This window comes from Moschus berezovskii, chromosome 13 (assembly GCF_049115385.1).
Source record: "Moschus berezovskii isolate FMDL1 chromosome 13, NW_MosBer_1.0, whole genome shotgun sequence".
In the NCBI taxonomy this organism is placed as follows: domain Eukaryota; kingdom Metazoa; phylum Chordata; class Mammalia; order Artiodactyla; family Moschidae; genus Moschus; species Moschus berezovskii.
Window position 1 is genome coordinate 66,463,981 of NC_142472.1, and position 18,628 is coordinate 66,482,608.

At 46.7% G+C, this 18,628-nt stretch overlaps 1 protein-coding gene across 1 annotated transcript; it reads left to right on the top strand.

Annotated features, from left to right (window-relative positions):
• The first annotated feature begins 865 nt into the window (after window positions 1-865).
• On the top strand, window positions 866-18,120 carry C13H13orf42 (chromosome 13 C13orf42 homolog). Its single transcript, XM_055426807.2, has 4 exons — window positions 866-1,270; window positions 14,050-14,197; window positions 16,737-16,968; window positions 17,946-18,120. The coding sequence occupies exons 1-4, from the start codon at window positions 866-868 to the stop codon at window positions 18,118-18,120; spliced, it is 960 nt and encodes a 319-aa protein (XP_055282782.2).
• Window positions 18,121-18,628: the final 508 nt, after the last annotated feature.

Below are 18,628 nucleotides of genomic sequence, written 5' to 3' on the forward strand. Positions count from 1 at the left end.
TACATACATAGCGAGTCTTATTTAAATGAAAATGTGTTCAAGCTAAAGAAAGGGATTTGCCCCATACACGTGGCCACCCTCAGCTCTCTGAGGCTTTTGTGCAGAAAGTTGTGGTACGATATCTGAACCCTCCTGTCTCCACAATAGACTGCTATCCGGTAACAGCAGTGAGGTCTCCTTACCGCAGTGTGAGGCACCTCCAGGTCGCTGGGACGCTACTCAGATCCAGCTTATCAGGGATCTGAGAGCCTCCTGCCAATGGTCCTGGCTGTGTCCACCCAGGGGCATCTCAGGGGGACCGGATTTTACCTCCAGCAACATGCTATTTTTGGCTTAGCACTGTCTTTGCAAAGTAGGATTTCAGGCGTTTTGGCGACGGGGAATTCAGGACCAGGGCCAGCTCAACAGAGGTGGAAACATAAAAACCCACAGCAAGATCCAGTCAAACGGAGTGATACCACATCCAGAAATGCAAAAGGAAAAGGAGAGAACATAGCTGAGCAGGGAAACGCAGCGTCACACGTTCCCCATCCAGCTGGGACCTTTGATGGAACAGCGAGGAAGGTATTTGCCCCTCTGGGGTGCTTCAAGCCAGCCAGGGAGCTTGCTTCTAAAGCTCAGGGCGCACTCCCTCACGTCCTCAGGTGGTTTATGGCATCTCGGGTATTGGATGTGAAAGTTCCCCCCATGAGAGATGCCCGGGTTGCCCGCCTGACCGAGCCCACAATCGCTGGGATTCCGGGACTCAGGGGCCTCCGCGAAGGCAGATGGGGGCAGTCCTGCAGGTTGGCTCCCGCGCCCCCAGCTAGATCAAGTGGCACCGCGCAGGCAGCTGGAAGGCACCCACAGAGAGAAACCCAGCACCATGCTCAGAAAGCTCCACTCCATCCTTCACTCTGGCCCGCACAGGAAGGCAGAGGTGGCGGAGAGCCCTTACTACCACGGCCCCAGCCCCGCCGTCAGGCTGATCCGCAGCAGCTCCGTGTACGTGGTCGGGGACCACGGCGAGAAGTTCAGCGAGTCCTTAAAGAAATACCGGAGCGCCGGCAGCATGGACAGCAGCCTGTACTACCTGCAGCAGGAGGGGGACCGCGCGTGGATGCTCTCGCGCACCCAGGACTGCCTGCAGTACTTGCAGGAGCTGCTGGCCTTGCGCAAGAAGTACCTTAGCAGCCTCAACGACCTGAAGCCCAGCCGCGCCCAGGGCGTCTCCTCCACCTCCTCGAAATCCTCCAGGGGCGCAAAGAAGTCCGCCGGCAAAGAAATGAAGGTAAGTACCACCGTGGGCTTCCCTGGTGGCTCAGATGGTAAAGAAATGACCTGCAATGCAGGAGACCCGGGTTCGATCCCTGGGTCCGGATGATGCCCTGGAGGATGAAATGGCAGTCCACTCCAGTATTCTTGCCTGGAGAATCCCATGGACAGCGGAGCCTGGCGGGCTACAGTCCATGGAATCAGTCGGACATGACTGAACAAGTAACACTTTTTCACTTTCTTTCGAGTGCCCCCAAGAAATACTATGGACAGGAGCATTTTTCTGAGAGGCAAGTGGGAATCCTGGTTTGTCCAAGCACAGCTTAATTAATCTGTGTGTTCTGAGCAACAGCTCCAAGACCTCAGAGAGTCTCCATGGCCTTCTCCCCGGCCTGGGAAGGGTGGCTGGTCCCATGTTGAGTTTTCACGTGGAAGCCACAGGGGAGGGACAGTTTCTGGCATCCCCAGAGCAGCCCAGGAGGAGGGCTTGGGCAAGGTCTTCAGGCCAACAGTTTGCCTGTCACTTACAGCCCACCTCCTGGGTGAGAGGAGGCTTTTATGACATTTGCTTGATAGCACATTACTTCAGCACATCACTTCTCAACAAGTTATTGCTGTTACTTTGATGAAGACAGTCACATCTGAAAGTCCCAGTGAAAAGCGCACATTGGGAGGATTTGCTGTGTTTGTGTGAGGTGCTCAGGTACTCAGGGGGGACTCAGTCACAGCCTGAGAGTCTGTGACTCCAGGAGACTGAATGGCAACTTTTCTGGGCACTGGCGTCTTCCTGCCCAGGCAGACCAAGCAGGAAATCAGTGAAGGGAAGGACCTGCATTTTATGGTTTCCCTGGTGGTTCAGATGGTAAAGAATCTGCCTGCAATGAAGAAGACCTGGGTTCAGTCCCTGGGTTGGGAAGATCCCTGGAGAAGGGAATAGCTACCCATTCCAGTGTTCTTGCCTGGAGAACTCCATGGACAGAGGAGCTTGATGGACAACAGTCCATGGGGTCGCAAGAGTCAGATGTGACTAACACTTTCACTTGTACTTATCACAGTGTTTGTACACATTATGTGTTTTGGAGGTAATTCCAATAATGCCAGAAGAGAAGGGGAAAGAAAGTCCCTCAGGATCACAGAAGCACAAGCTGAGTCTCGGTGACCAGATTTTGCTAAGACCCAAATCTCACTGTTACTTGTTCCTTTGTTCCCTAATTTTTTTTTTTAAATGTCTGAAGTTTGAGGCTGTTTCAAATCCCCATCAATCATTCTCCTGAGTGCTAAGGTGTTCAGAGCAGGCCTTGCTGCCCTCTCATCCCCTACCCCATCCTGGCTGCCTCCCCAGAGTGTCCTGCAGGCCTGCAAGTCCCATTAACACTGACCATCTGGTCTGTTATCAGATCTCTAGGGCTTGGCCTCACCCAACTGGTTTCAACTGTCTGCATTTTATCCCATGTGGGAGCAGTTTAGATAACCATTTGAACTCTCAAAGTAGGTCAGTGTTGGGGCCCATATGAAGTATCCTACTCTCAGGCATGGGTACTGATCCTGCAGCCAGCCAGTTGTAGACTCGGGGGCCTGACGCCCCTCCTTTGGGGCCACCTCCTCCTTCAGGGCCAACTCCTCCTTTGTGATCACCTCCAATGATAGAGTGGGTCACCATGGCTTCTGGACTCCTGTCCAGGTTGACTATCCTGGGGTTCTCAGCTCCAGTTATATTACCTCCAGGCACTTTGTGCACATGTGTGTGCTAAGTTGCTTCAGTCGTGTCCGATTCTTTGCAACCCGCTGGACTGTAGTCTGCTAGGCTCCTCTGTCCATGGGATTCTCCAGGCAAGAATACTAGAGAGGGTTGCCATGCCCTCCTCCAGGGGATCTTTCTGACCCAGGGACCGAAGCCACGTCTCTTGGGTCTCTTGCATCGGCAGGTGGTTTCACTAGCACCACCTGGGAAGCCCTGTGTAATACTTTTTTCTGTAGCCTTGAAATATTGAGTTTGTTCTGTCAACTGTGTACTAGGGAGAAAGCTGGGGATGGAGTGTGAGCCCAGCTATAAAAGGATCTTCGTAATGAATAGGTACTGTGTCTTCAAATCATTTCAGCAGAAATACTTCCTTACTTCCTAATCATTCTACAGAGGGTCTGAGAGGATTCATATACCAGCAGCATAAGGTGGCAACAGACACTGGAAAGCTGGGAGAGAAAAAGCATCCACAGAAAATCAAGACTGCTCAAGAAAACATGCAAATGTACAGCTGGGTTTGGCTTTGCACTTCCTGGGCGCTACAACGTAAAAAGAGCAGGACTTATTTCAGAATTCTTACTAAGAGGAAGAACCATACCTATTGCTTATGGGAATCCAGATTTTTCCCAGCTTTAAATTCTAAACTTTCTCATAGAGGATCTGATACCGGGAATCATGGGTGATGTCATTTGTAACGCCCTCACTGATATTTTAGTAACAATTCATCAATAAGTGTATCATTCCTTCTTTCCTTCCTTCGCTTAACAACACATGTTTATTGACCACATAGTATGTGTCAGGAACTCTTCAAGATGCTGCTAAATGAGGCAAAGTTCTTACTTTCATCGGTGATCACTCTTGAGGGAAAGGCAGGCAGTGACCCAGGAGGCAGATTTCTGGAGGCGATTTCTCAGAGCCCTTGCGGGTGACCACCAAGTCGCACAAGGCACGTATCCTAGTGAGGAACTGGGGAAGGGACCTGGCTGTGTAACTCCTGCAGGTCCTTTGGGACCCAGTGGAGGATTCAGATGCCAGAGGCATGGGGGTTAGGGGGAACCACGCGCCCTTCCGAAATCTCTGTCAAAGTCCCCTAAAGATGTGGTGCACCCTCTGAGAGAAAAAAAGCCCGTGAGAAGTTAAAAGCTGTCCTGCTGTGTTTCTTGCTATTTCCCCCCTCATCCCAGCACTTTGGAAAGCAAATTGCTCAGCCTGCTTTGGGGTCTGGTCTGGGACAAGACCGACCTCAGCCTTGGCGTGTTTCTCCCCTCACCTTGTTCCCACAGTAATGTCGTCAAGCCGCTGGAGGTCTCTGGGTTACTTCCCGTCTCTCTTTTTTTCACTCATCACTTTCTTTCAAGCTTGGCTTTTTTTTTTTTTTTTTTTTGAGGGGGTGGTAAAATAAGCATAACACAGCATTTACCATTTTCAACGTGGGATTTCATAGTACCTTAAATGAATGATTTTCAGTGCCCTCAGATTATGGGTAATGAAGTCTATCACAGTCAATGAATTATGAAATTAAGTGCTTTTCTTTGATATAATATACATTTCTTTTAAAGAAAAATGTGCAACCCTGTGTAATATCAAATGGTTAACTGCCAGACAGAAATCAGAGCTCTTTACCCCAGAGCTTTCTGTAAGCTTTTCCAAATGATCATTTATATAGACCCATGATAATTCAGCCCAAAGTCAGTAAGCCCTAATTAACGTATTTTTAGAATGCTTTTCAAAAGTAAATTAGTAGAAACTAGAAAATACATTCCTTTAAGAGGTCATGGGGGTTCTAAAAATACTTCATTTAGAAAGTAGGAGAATGTTTTTATAAAATGTTTGACAACTATCTTTTATTTCTTAAAATATAACTCTCTTTAAAATTCTTTAAAAAAATAAAATTTACAAAAAAAAAAAAAGTTACCATTTGAACCATTTTTAAGTGTGCAATTAATTCCCTGGCATTAAGCATAATGCTGTGTAGCTATCCATTCCCAGAAAATTTTCATCAGCCCAGACAGAAAGTCTGGGCCCATTAAGCAGTGACTCCCCATTTTCCCTTTCACCTCGACTTCTGTATTCTACTTTCTGTCTCTATGAATTTACCTATTCTAGGAACCTCATATAAATGGAATTGCACAGTACTTGTCCGTCTGTGACTGGCTTCTTTCTCTTAGCATAGTGTTTTCAAGGTTCATCCATGTTCTCAGAACCTCCTTCCTTTTTAACAGTCCAGGAGCTTGGGCTTTTTCAAATATTTATTTATTTTTTTAATTTATTTGGCTGCACCAGGTCTTCGTTGCAGCATTCAGGATCTTTAGTTGTGATCTGTGGAATCTTAGTTGCAGTACATGGGATCTAGTTTCCTGACCAGGGAGCGAACCCGGGGCCCCTGCATTGGGAGTGCGTAGTCTTAGCCATTGAACCACCAGGGAGCTTGGGTTTTGATGGGAGGTGAGGAGGCAAAGTTTGAGATTACCCTCTGATTTTGTCTGGAGTGCGTGTCAGCACTTGGGGAATTCCCTGAGGATTGCTTCCCATGTTTTTAGGGCCAGATGAACAGGTGAACAGCCGGCATCCCTCTGTGAGATCTGAGCCACCCAAGGGGACCTGAGTGGACCACAGTGTCTGGGCTCCCAGGGAGGCAGTTTGGGGGTGGCTGCCATGCACCCAAGAAACTCTGCCCAGAAGGTTTGGGAGGAAATATTTTCCAAAGCTAAGGTTCCTGGTCACCTGCCCCAGTCTAAAGAAATGTCTTTATTTCTGTGTGTCATCTAGCTCTGAGCAGCTTGGATTCCCGACATGTCTGCCTGGGTGAATGAACCAGCTGTTCAACGTACACCTCTCCCAGCACCAATTCCCTTTCCACCCCCCACCCCCCAACTAAAGAAATTCACCTGCTATAAGAATAACTTAAACAGAACCAGCGGAATTCTGGAGAATGCCTGCCAAATGTGATTGATTTTTATTTAAAGTAGTTTTGCTCTGATAATAGATAGCTTTCAGAATAAAGTTTCTGTCATTGGCTGCTCAATCCTGGTTCATGAAATAAGACCATGTCAACAGCAAATAGATTTTTTTTTCTCCTCTACAGTAGAAAGATCTAAATCCAATTCACCTAAGAAGATTCTAAATCATCCATCTATAAATGGCATATGGGATGGGGAAGCAGGTCCTGGATTCCCATCTACCATTGGGGGTTATTTCTCAGTTCTGTTGCGGGGAATTTCTGCAAACGTGGTGATATGAAAGTGCAGGTTTTCTGTGAGCAGGTTTACTGGAGGTCCCTAGTCCTGGGCCCGTATCTGGTTGGCAGAGTTAAAGGGCAGTAAACATTCAGTATGAACTGCAAAGAATTTCTATTATGCTTGGCAGAGTTCCCCAGAAAATGACAGACAGTAAAATAATGACCGATAACAGAGTATCCAATTCCTGCAGTCCCTCTCAGTCAGATCACAGGATGGGTAATTATATCCCCAATCTATCTTCCAGACACCTGCTGCTTGCTCGGCTTAGAAACAACATTTCCTCCTCCCATTTTCCTCTCCGCTACACCCCACTCACCTGGCTAACTTCTTGTCTTTGTAAGACAGCAGACAAAGCACTGCCCCAGGAAGCCATTTCTCACATCCACAGTCTAACATGGTGGATTTCTCCCTTCCCTGGGTCTGGCCCTTAACTCAGCACTTAGCTCCCAGCACCTAGCACTCAGCACGCAGCACTGTAATTGTCTGTTCATTTGCTGTATCTGCTACTGGTCATGAGCTCCTTGAATGGAATCACCATGTCTTATTTATCTTTTTATCTCCAGCTTCTAGTGAAGCTCCAGGCATATAGTAACTCAATAAACAAATAACCTAAGAAACCCCAGTTGTAATTTAAGAAGAAAACAGAAAAGTTTATGGGAGACTTGATTTTCAGTGAATGGAAAATTATCTTTTGTTTTTAATAGAGTAGAATATATTTGGGTGTATTCATACGAAATGATATCCTAATAATTAAAGCATCCCATGTGTAATGAATCAGTTTATCATCAAAAGGGCACTTTTTTTTTTTGGTAAACATTTTTTCTAAGTTATATTTACCCATTAAATGAAATTTATAAAACACAGATAAGTTGAAGAAAATTGAAATAACTTAGAATCATATCATCTAGAATAATCACTCTAAAATGCTTAAATATATTTTCTTTCAATCATTTATTTCTTGTATAGTTGTAGATTTGTATAGTAGTGTTCCCAGATAAAATAGAGGATGCCTATTTAAATTTGGATTTCAGATAAATGATGGATTTTAAAAATATAATTATGTCCATATAATATTTGGTATATATTAGTACCAAAAATTTATAGCTTATGTAAAATTGAAATTTAACTGCCATTAAGTTTTTTTAGTTCCTGAATTTGGCAACCTTTATGTATGTACATGTATAAATTCACTAAATTTGGCATATACCATATACTTTTAAATAACTTATATTTTGGGTTCTTTTCTATCATTAACTTGTTTTTGAAAACTGAAGTTTTAATGCAAAAATTTAACTTACAACCCTTTAAACAATTGTTAAACATTATGAATGAATTCATCTTACTCTGTCTATAAAGGCATCTTTTGGACAGTTATTCCTTAGTGTGATTACCAGGTCAAAGGTTAAAAGTCATTCATTTTTAAAGGTTCTTCTACATATTGTTTTCCAGAAATATTTTATAATTTATGCTTTCATCAACAGTGAATTAGAAGGCTCTTCTTATTGCATTTTATCAACACCAAGCAGTGTCATTAATTTTTAAAGTCTGTTGATTTAATATATAAACTGAATTATCTTATGTACTTTTAAAAAAATTATTGCTTGAGCAAAGAATGACCCTCTTGTTTTATCAAACCAATGTGTATTCTTGATTAATGGATTGTCCATTCATGTCTTTATACATTTTTGTTCTAGCAAACTTTTTTTATTTATATGGATTCACATCAAGAATATGAGCACATTGTCTGCCACATGGTTAAAATTATTTTCTTAATTTTATATATAGTTTAATTTTACTTGACAGTACAATTTTATTTATCATTAAAAATATTACCAGTTTTTATGTAGTTAAATATGTCACCTTTTGTCTTTGATACTTGTTTCATGCTTAGAAATCCCTTGTATGTCTCAAGGTAGTTACATATTTGCCATTTTCCTCCTTTTTTTTTTTCAGTAGTTCCATAAAGACCCCAACCCTCTTATCTATCAGCAATTTATTTTTACACATAGGGGGAAGTGAGAATCCTATTTGAAATTTTTCCCAGATAGCAAAGATTCAACACCATTTATTGACAAATCTATCCCTCCTCTCACTGGATTGTAATTTTTCATTTATCATGTGTGAAGAGTTTTATACTATGCTTCAAGGCTATTAATTCAGTTCTATTAGTTAGGCTTCGAAGAGTTTCATAAGTATGAGCAAAAAACACTCACTTGCTGTTTTGCTAAAGTGAAAAGATCATTTAGGTGACCTTTAAGGGGAGGAGTAGAGAAGGTACCAGGTACTAGCAAAGGAAATAATGGCTTTAAGATGATAATACTGGAGAAAAAAGGCAGCTTGTCAGCCTGTGAGTCTGCAGCCTCTAACGCCAAACACAGAAGAGGTACAGCTATGCTTCCCAAATGATCGTAACACTTAGCTGTAAGAGGTAATTCCCAGGTTTAGTTACACTATAGTTTGTGACAAACCCTGCCCCTCCTTTCTATCTTTTTGGTCTGATTTTCTCAGCTGTATTGTCTACATCACTATTTGGTTGTTGTTTAGCTCTGACAAGTCTACCAATAGCTTATCTATTGAAAATGTGGATGTGGACGTGTGTACATATATATTTAAATTTCAATGATTATACCTTTCCCCAAGTTGTTTGTTTGTCAGATCTACGGTTCTTATTTTTTTTTACTGAAATGTGGTTGATTTACAATGTTGTGCCAATCTCTGCTATACAGCAAAGTGACTCAGTTATACACATGTATACACTCTTTTTTAATATTCTTTTCCATTACAGTTTATCACAGGATATTGAATATAGTTCCCTGTGCTATACCATAGGACCTTGTTGTTTATCCATCCTATATCTAATAGCTTCCACCTGCTAATCCCACACTCCCAGTCCTTCCCACCTCCCTCTACTGTGGCAACCACGAGTCTGCTCTTTATGAGTCTTTGTGGTTTGTAGATAGGTTCATTTGTGCCATATACCGTTCGTGTTTCTTAAGCTCCCATTCTTTTTATCACGAACCCCTCTTCAATGATGGGTACACATTTCCCTAGGTGTTGTGATATAAAAGGGAAAAGTATAACTTATAACTTGGGACTTGATTGTAAATAGCCATTCCAAGGGTAGCAGAAGCAAAGAGGATGTATTTGAGCTTTTAAATACATCCTGAAGGGCTTCTTTTGAGACCATTACATTGCTTATGGAAAAATTTAAACTGTTTTGCATTTCATTTCACCCAGCTGAATGAACCAAGGGAAAATGATCTCCCCAAGCCAGCCAGACCAGTTCCATCCTTGATCCTGTAAATTTCATTGCAATGCATTGACATTTTGATTTCCAGATGTTTTTAGCTCAAGGTTGTATTATAAGTACTCCATGAAAATAAGGGGTACAGAGTTCTCAAATTTTGTCAAGTTAAATCCAAATGTATAAGTTAGAATCATGCAAACTGTTGGAAAATATAAACATTAGATGTTGGCATGTATACAGGGTATATTTATTCATTCAACAAATTACTTTGTGTCAGGCATTGAAATAGGTGCCTGACATTCATAGATGGAAAGACAGGCCATCTGCACTGATACAACCCATAATCTGAAGCGCCATAATCTCAGCCTCTTGTCTGAACCACACTGATGTGTTGGAAGAGAAATGGGTAGAATTACAAGAATGTTGGGAGTTGGGTGTATCCTACAGCCTCTCGTGTAGATAGTGTTTGGCAATGAGCATCTATCCAAAGACAGCCTATCTGTGAGTGTCATTTGCCAAAACTATTTCATAGACAAGGTTGAGAATCACGAGTCTGTTGTATGACATCCCTTATATGCAGTATCTAAAAGGAAAGGATACACATGAACTTACTTACAAAACAGAAAGAGACTCACAGACTTGGAGAACAAACTTGTGGTTGCTGGGGGGAGGGATGGGGGCAGTGATAGGGAGTTTGGGAGGGTCAGGTACACACTATATATATTTATATGCTGCATCTAAAATGGATACCCAGCAAGGACCTATACCTACTGTACAGCCCATGGAACTCTGCTCAGTGTTATGTGCCAGCCTGGACGGGAGCGGGGTTTTGGGGAGAATGGGTACATGTATGTGTATGACTGAGTCCCTTCGCTGTCCACCTGAAACGATCATAGCATTGTTGCCCGGCCACACCCCAAAACAAAAGGAAAGGTTCAAAATCCACAAGAATCATGGGCCTGGTGTGCGGCTATGAGGGCTTCATACCACGTTGCTCTCCACATAAACAGAAACACCGTGCCTGTGTCTCTCTGCCTCGGGGTGAAAGCGTAGGGAGGAGGGGCCCCGTAAGACGGCCCCTGGGGAGGTGAGGGCAGGGCCCCAAGCACGAAAAGGGAGGCGGCGGCTCCAAGTTTAGTGGGGATCCTCTTGGCTTTGGGTGGGCTTAGAATGTCCCCCTACCCTAACCTCTGACAAAATGTTGCTGCTTACACCTGCATGTTCGTTTTGGAGCATCCAAACCTCTTGGAGACAAATACTGACAGATCCCAGGAGAAAGTAAACAGATTGGAGAAGCTGAAGGACCCAAAGAGCAGCAGGTGAAACCCGGCAGGATGGGAGCGGATGTGAAATGCAGAAAAATACACTGCCTTGGGGGACTCAAACATTACAGTGAGAAATGCAGTGGAGTTTGGTTTGGGAAAGTGCAAGGGATTCATCTGGGGAAAGTAATCCGAGACCTAGGCTTGTTGTGAAGGAGTCGGACAGGGAGGCTTGGAAAATGATGACCTTAAGACCACTGAAGGCTAAATGTGAAAGGCAAACCTGAGTGGAGTTGGCAACGCAATATAGATGCTCTCAGAGAAAGCTCGTTGCTCTGGGGCTGTGGGGACTGAAGGAACACGAGCCCTGTGACACTCGGGCTTGAGCAGGTGCCCCAGAAAGCAGGCATGTAGCAGTCTTTCCAAAGAAGTAGCTGAAAAATTCTGGGCCAGGAAAAGTCAAAATGGGAAGGAAGGCAATCCGCTTTTATTTAAGAGTATTGAGTTCAGAGAGGGAGAACTATTTTGGCTCTCACCCAATGGTGTGGGTGACTGAAGTCCCATTTTGTCCAACTACCGCTTTGTAAAGTAGATTTTCTGTGATCTTAGCCTGAGCCCTAAACCCTGAGCTTCAGTTGATGTAGCTCTTGTGCTAGTGATCTCACTTGGAGACCAAGAGAATGTCTTAATAGAGGCGAGAAAGGCCCAGGGAAGCTGCAGGAAAGGCTGGAAACGTCAGAATCAGCCTGAGTTTGAAAAACGGCTTGAAAAGGCCCAGGGAGCCTGGACTTGCAGGTTAGCCTTGGTGTCACCAAGCCAGGCTTGTCTACCTAATTCACATGAAACCCAAACGCTGTGATGCCAGGGTTTGCAGCAAAGAGTCCACAAGGCAGCCAAGCGAGGAGATGGGGGACAAATTCAGATCTGCCTCCAGGAAAGCAAGGGGCCCAGGCACTTATGGGATAAAGAAGCAGGGTGGCCTGAGGTTTTGGGAGCTTGGGGGAAAATGACTGGAAATAAGGGAAAAAGGGAGCAATTGTCATTCTGCGCAGGCATAGCTAGGGTACAAGCCTCTTCCTACTCAAAAATGCAGATGCTTAGCATCATCTGAGGGAGAAAGTGCTGTCTCAGCCATGTCCTGATGGTCAGATAGGAGCTGGTCAGATAAGGTGTTCAAGGCAGAGGGACTAGCAAGAGAAAACACAGGGAGCCGCCTCCAGAGATGAGCCTTCTGGTCGTCTGACAGTGGAAGGGTGGCCCGGCTGGCTGAGTCCATAGAGACTGTCCACCAGTCCCTTAGTTTTCCATCCCAATCCTTGGTGTACCTGGTGCTGCCAAGTCTAGAACATTTCTGGTTTTAAGGGTCAAACTGTCCCCCTTTTCAAGTGCTCCCAATTCTGTACCGCACGCCGCCCCCCGCCCGCCCCCTGCAGCTCTCTGGAAGGTAAGTTCCTCTGCTCTGTTACCGCAGTCCCTCCTCTTCAACCGCTTTCCATCTGCCAGGAATTCTTGGGTGTCTGTCTCACTGACGACCTCTCTCTCGTTCTCCTTGACATCGAGTTTTAACCGCCCCCCACCACTTTCATTTTCATCTGCCCTTTGAACGGGGCAGGATAACCACATATGAACAGTTTTCCACTTTTAACAGAAAAGGTTCGCTATATTTTGAGGTGCTTCCAAAATTTTCTCCAAGAATGCTTCTCACAAATATACGAGGAAAAAAAAATCCACTATTTAAAGATGCTTCTTGGGAATTCGCTGGTGGTCCAGTGGTTGGGACTCTGGGATTCCACTGCAGGGGACATGGGTTAGATCCTTGGCCAGGGAACTAAGATCCTGCAAGCTGTGGCACGGCCAAACAAAAGAAAAAGTCCCCTAGTGGTATAAAATGCATTTTTGTTGTTGTTCAGTCACTCAGTCATGTCTGACTCTCTGTGACCCCATGGACTGTAGCACGCCAGGATCCCCTGTCCTCCACTATCTTCCAGAGTTTGCTCAAAAAATGTATATATTTCACCAAAAAATTATGCATGTATAAAGATGTCATCCTTTAGTTTCCTAACATGCAAATCTGTGATTAAATCACTTTCATTTTAAATACCACCCCACTTTCAAAAGGGCTTCCCTGATAGCTCAGTTGGTAAAGAATCCACCCACAATGTGGGAGACCCCGGTTTGATTCCTGGGTCAGGAAGATCCCCTGGAGAAGGGAAAGGCTACCCACTCCAGTATTCTTGGGCTTCCCTTGTGGCTCAGCTAGCAAAGAATCCACCTGAAATGCAAGAGACCTGGATTTGATCCCTGGGTTAGGAAGATCCCCTGGAGAAGGGAAAGGCTACCCACTCCAGTGTTCTGGCCTGGAGAATTCCAAGGATGAGTCCATGGGGTCGCAAAGAGTCAGACACAACTGATCGACTTTCACTACTTTCACAATGCACACAAACAATAAAAGATCACTATACTTGGTCCAAAGAGCCCAGTTAACACCTATCATCTCTCTTTTTCCTCCCTGAGTGCTCTCACTTGCTACATTCTGTGGGGAGTTTTTAATTAGTTCACATGTTGATTCTGTGCCTTTCCTCCTGAGTTCTCCCCCGAAGTCCACCACAGTGCTTGGACTTCCATGATGCCAGTCACTGGTGACTGCCTGGGGGCTGTTGTGAAGATGATGATGGTGATGAAGAGAAGGAGGAGGATACCCTCAAGGAGAATGGATCAGGACAGAACCCGGAACCTGGTCTGACTTTCAGTCAATTTCTTAAACACTTTATATTGTATTACTATCATTGCTTTCACTTTTCAAACAGTCATACCAATTTGCCCTCAGTGCATTCCACGACTGAACCCGAACTGGCCACTTTTCCTACCAGCACCTCTTCTCGAGTGTTTTATTGTCAACAGATCTCATCCCCTCTTTCCTGCTGTGAGCATCTCATCACCTGCCCCGGGGAACTGGGCAATCTCCTAATTGGGCTTATCTGCAGGGGACAGGCCAAAGAAAGACAAATTATTTTGCCTAATGGCGGATAACAGTCCCTGACCAACACAGAGGCAGATTGACTCACCCTTTCATACCCCACCCCTCCTTGAGATAACGGAAAATCCACTGACTATAGCAACTGTGGATCTGGAGTATCTACCTTCCTTTCAGGGGCACTGCTTCAAATTTAGGTGCAAATGTGCAACATCTCTTAAACGTTTAATTTTAGCAACATTTGGTCCTTTCCAGCATCCCTTGCGGAGGGCACTCCGAGCTGGGCTGGCTCACGCAGCTCTGCCCTTCCCCCTGCCCTTCACCTCTAGCAGAAACCCACCCCGAAGAAGTACTCCCAGTTGAGCGCGGACGTGGCGGAGGCCATCGCCTTCTTTGACTCCATCATCGCAGAGCTGGATGCGGAGCAGCGGCCGCGGGCTGCGGAGGCGGGCCTGCAGGATGAAGACGTGGACCTTGACGGTGAGTGCCATCCCCGGGGCGGGAGGTGAGTGCCATCCCCGGGGCGGGAGGTGGGCGTGGGGTGGGGTCTGCGGACTGGACTTCCCCTGGGAAATGGGCAACTCTCATCTGCAAGCCAGAGCCTGGCCCTGAGCTCGCTCTACGCCTTGGGGTCCTGGCTTTGGCTGTCCCTGCTGCCCCCACACTGGTGTACCCCCTTTAACCCTGGGCCCCCTGTTTGGACAAAAACTCCTTCTCTGTGGGGCTTCCCTGGTAGCTACCTGGTAAACAATCTGCCTGCAGTGCAGGAGACCCTGGTTTGACTCCTGGGCTGGGAAGATCCACTAGAGAAGGGATAGGCTACCCACTCCAGTATTCTTGGGCTTCCCTGGCGTCTCAGCTGGTAAAGAATCAGCCTGCAATGCAGGAGACCTGGGTTCCATCACTGGGTGTGGAAGATTACCTGGAGAAGGGAACAGCTACCCACTCCAGTATTCTGGCCTGGAGAACTCTTTCATGGACAGAGGAGCCTGGTGGGCTACAGTCCTTGGGGTTGCAAAGAGTTGGACACAATTGAGCATGCACACATGCATGCACGTATAGTCCATGGGGTCACAAAGAGTCGAACACTACTGAATCTTTCTCTGCGGTCCATTTTTCTTGGCAGAGGTGGGGTGGAATTTTTAAGCCTCTCACGACTGAGCGACTGAACTGAACTGAACTGAACTGAAGAGGGAAAGCAATAGGGCAACAGTTCAAGCAAGGGATGAGGTGGGGAGTTTTTAAATGGGTACAGAGTATCAGTTTTGCAAGATGAAAAAGTTGTGGAGACCTGTCACACAATGATGTGAATATACTCAACCCCACTGAATGTACAAGATGCCTCAGAGGGCACATTTTATGTTATGTATCTGTTACCAGAATTGAAAAAAGAAGAAAAAGGATGAAACTGAAAGTCACTCAGTTGCGTCTGACTTTGCAACCCCATGGCATATACAGTCCATGAAATTCTCCAGGCCAGAATACTGGAGTGGGTAGCCTTTCCCTTCTCCAGGGGATCTTCCCAACCCAGGGATCGATCCCAGGTCTCCCTCATTGCAGGCGGATTCTTTACCAGCTGAGCCACCAGGGAAAAGGGAATAGACAAATTATATTTAACATATATATTTTATCTCTAACCTATATATTTGATTATGTAGGTTGGCCCTGGACAGCACTGTTCGCTAGACCTGACTCTGATCCTTCACCATTTGTCACTCCTCTGCACCCTACCCCAACCCCCCAGTGTTCCCTCTGTGGCCCCCACTGGCCGCCACTCTGCAAGGGTGTGGAGGGCAGAAGAGGGCCAGGGTGCTTGCTCAAGCCCAGCTTGGATTGTTGGAGAAGGTGGGGTGGGGTTGAAGATGATGCTCGTCTCCTCTCCAAGGTGTATCACTGGCTGCCTCCTGATGGGGAGCAGATAACTCCACCACATTCATGAGTTGAGCCCACATCCAGTATTCAACTGTCAGTTTCTCTAATATTTGGCCCTCAGAGCTTCCCTGGTGGCTCAGTGGTATAGAATCCGCCTGCCATGTAAGAAACTTGCCCGATATTCAGGTTCAATCCCTGGGTCAGGAAGATATCCTAGAAGAGGGTGTGGCAACCCCTCCGGTATTCTTGCCTGGGAAATCCCATGGACAGAGGAGCCTGGTGGGCTACAGTCCCTGGGGTTGCAAAGAATTGGACATGACTGAAGCGATTGAGCATGCACATCCATTGAGGACGTAAGTGTTAGCTTCAGAGTTAAACGTTTTTAGTGGAAATGACTTTATGTTTTTTTCTCTGACAACAAGAATAACATATGTTCATTGTGAATCAAGTGAGTCAAACAACATAGCAAAGTATAAAGAAGAAATTAAAGCATTTGGCCTGTAATTATACCACCCGGAGATAATAATCACTGTTAACGTTTTGGTGTATGTCCTTTCAAAAAGGTTTAAACATAGACTCACTTTATTATTCTTTTTAAACAAAAATAAGATCTCTTGCCTATTTTTTTCATCCACTGTTTTCACTTAATTTACAATACATCGAGGGCATCTTTCCAAGTCCAAAAACATAGGTCTATGTGCTTATCTTTAATGGACACACGCTCGAGCATTTTCTCCCTACCCCGAAACTGCAGAGTTGAATCATTTCCTTTGCTCGGCTCTCTGGGCCTTCCTGTTGGCTCAGATGGTATAGAATCCGCCTGCAGTGCAGGAGACCTGGGCTCGATCCCTGGGTCGGGAAGATCTCCTGGAGAAGGAAATGGCAATCCATTCCAGTATTCTTGCCTGAAGAATTCCAAGGACAGAGGAGACTGGCGGCTGCAGTCCATGGGGTCGCAGAGGACCGGACGTGACTGAGCGACTACGCATAAGCACACTGGCCCCAGCTGGGCCTTCCTAAGCATTTGCTATTTTACATGCGCATTTATTGTGAGTCCTCAGCCCGAGTTGACATCTCTGTGACCTTCTGCTCCCCTCTCTCCCCATGGTGAGTCCTCCCTTCCCGGGGCCCGGCTTCTCTCTTCCAGTGGCCACCAGCTCCCGCGAGCATAGTCTGCACTCCAACTGGATCCTCAGGGCACCCCGACGGCGCTCCGAGGACGTCGCGGGGCACACGACAGCCGGCCAGGTCCGGAGGAGCACGGAGCGCCGGACCATCGGCACGCAGAGGAGACTCGAGAGGCACCCCATTTACTTGCCCAAGGCTGTGGAAGGGGCCTTCAGCACTTTGAAATTTAAGCCCAAAGCCTGCAAAAAAGAGTAAGTGCTTGGGCCACAGACTGTAACCAAGATGCTGTCATGTCCACCAGACTCTTGCAGGGTGCTTCTTAGGTGGCCTGAACCCCATCCTGCATGGACAAATTATTCCTATTTGGCATGAGGGAGGTGTTGGTTAAAACTTTTTGTAACAGCTTACACTTACACTCTAGCTTGGTTCAACTCTGTCCCCAACCTTAACTGTCCCTTTAGCTCTGGATCTGCCTCCCTTTCTGGCCACTGAGGCCTCATGCTTTGTCCATCCTGCTTCACTGTTTCCCCCAGATGTCACTGATACTCTGTGCGCTACAGATTTTTAATGATGATTTGGGGCTGAAGCAGGCATAGCACCATGAGGGAACCAACCCGGAACCAATCAGATGGTCCTGCCGTAGAAAGGCATCAGCAGGCTGGGATGAAGGGCTTCTTGCTGGCCGGGTCTTTGCTGGCCGTCCTGGCCAGGTCTGTGCTGGCCGTCTTGTCATCATCTCTTGGCCTCTTTCCCTGCAGATCCTGCTCTCCCCCAAGACGAGTTTCCATCTCCAACTCCCAAATCCCTGGGACTCACTCCTTCAGAGAAATACGTGCACACTTGCTCTGGCCACCCCAGGCCACCCTGCAGGGAGCTCACCTCTCACAGCAGAAGCGCCTGCCTCAGCTCACCCACCTGTCTTACTTTGTTTCTCTGCAAGAGCCCTCTAGCTCTGATGGGTTCAGGGGTTTTCCAAATGGCCTTTTCCCTCCTCCATAATAAAGGACCATGCACTGGACATATTAAACCAGGACTCAGGCCTCATCTCCCATCCTTCCCCTCCAAGGTCAGGTCCCCCCACAACCTGTGATGACACAGCTCTGTCCTCCATGAGTGCCGGCACAAGGGGAGCATCCACCAGGCTCCGTCAGGAGGGTAAATCAGAGCATCCTTTCTCTCTACACCGGCCAAGCCAAACTTAAGCCCTTTGCCTCATTCCTCCCTCCAGGCTCGGGAGCTCCAGACAGATCCTCTTCAACTTCTCGGGAGAAGATATGGACTGGGACTCGGAGCTCTTTGCGCCGGAGCCCCCAGTGTCCCCGGGGGAGGACTGGTATGAGGCGGAGAACCCCCGAGGGCAGTGGCTACTTCGGGAGCGACTCTGGGAGCGGACGGTGCCCTGACAGCCTCAGCTTGGCAGCCCGGCTCAGGCTGGGTCCCCCAGAAGGAGTCTGCTTTCAGCGAAGCCGCAGGTGTGTGATAGAGTTAAAGATGAGTCAAGTCAGGTCCTTGAACACGCGGCCTGCAGGTGCCCGGTCAGTGCCAAAGACACCTGCGCGGCCTCCCGGAGGGCTGCTGTAGGGCACTCGCGGGGCTCTGCTTTCTCTGCATGGGCAGGAGGGCCGGTCGTTACCACCCTACTGGTCTTTAAGAGCAGAAGGAACGGAAGGTCCAGGCTCACTCCTGGCCTCCCCTGGTACAGGGGAACATCCCGCTTGGTACTGGAAACCAAGAAACGCATCCATCCACTCATCTCTGGGCCAAAGTTTTCAAAGAGCGGCGACTCCTCTGTCCCCGGGGTTCAGAAACCCTCTGGTCACCTACTGAGATTGCTTCTTCTCTGCAGAATGCCGTTTGGGAAGCAGCTGTTTTCTTGTTTTTTTTTTTCCACCCTCTTTTCACAGTGTTCTA

Bases quoted from the DNA above. Each gene is read 5' to 3' on its own strand.
- C13H13orf42 (XM_055426807.2), top strand. From the start codon at position 866: ATGCTCAGAAAGCTCCACTCCATCCTTCACTCTGGCCCGCACAGGAAG. The intron at 1,271-14,049 runs GTAAGTACCACC...CACCTCTAGCAG, and splicing joins CCGCCGGCAAAGAAATGAAG to AAACCCACCCCGAAGAAGTA. The intron at 14,198-16,736 runs GTGAGTGCCATC...TCTCTCTTCCAG, and splicing joins TGAAGACGTGGACCTTGACG to TGGCCACCAGCTCCCGCGAG.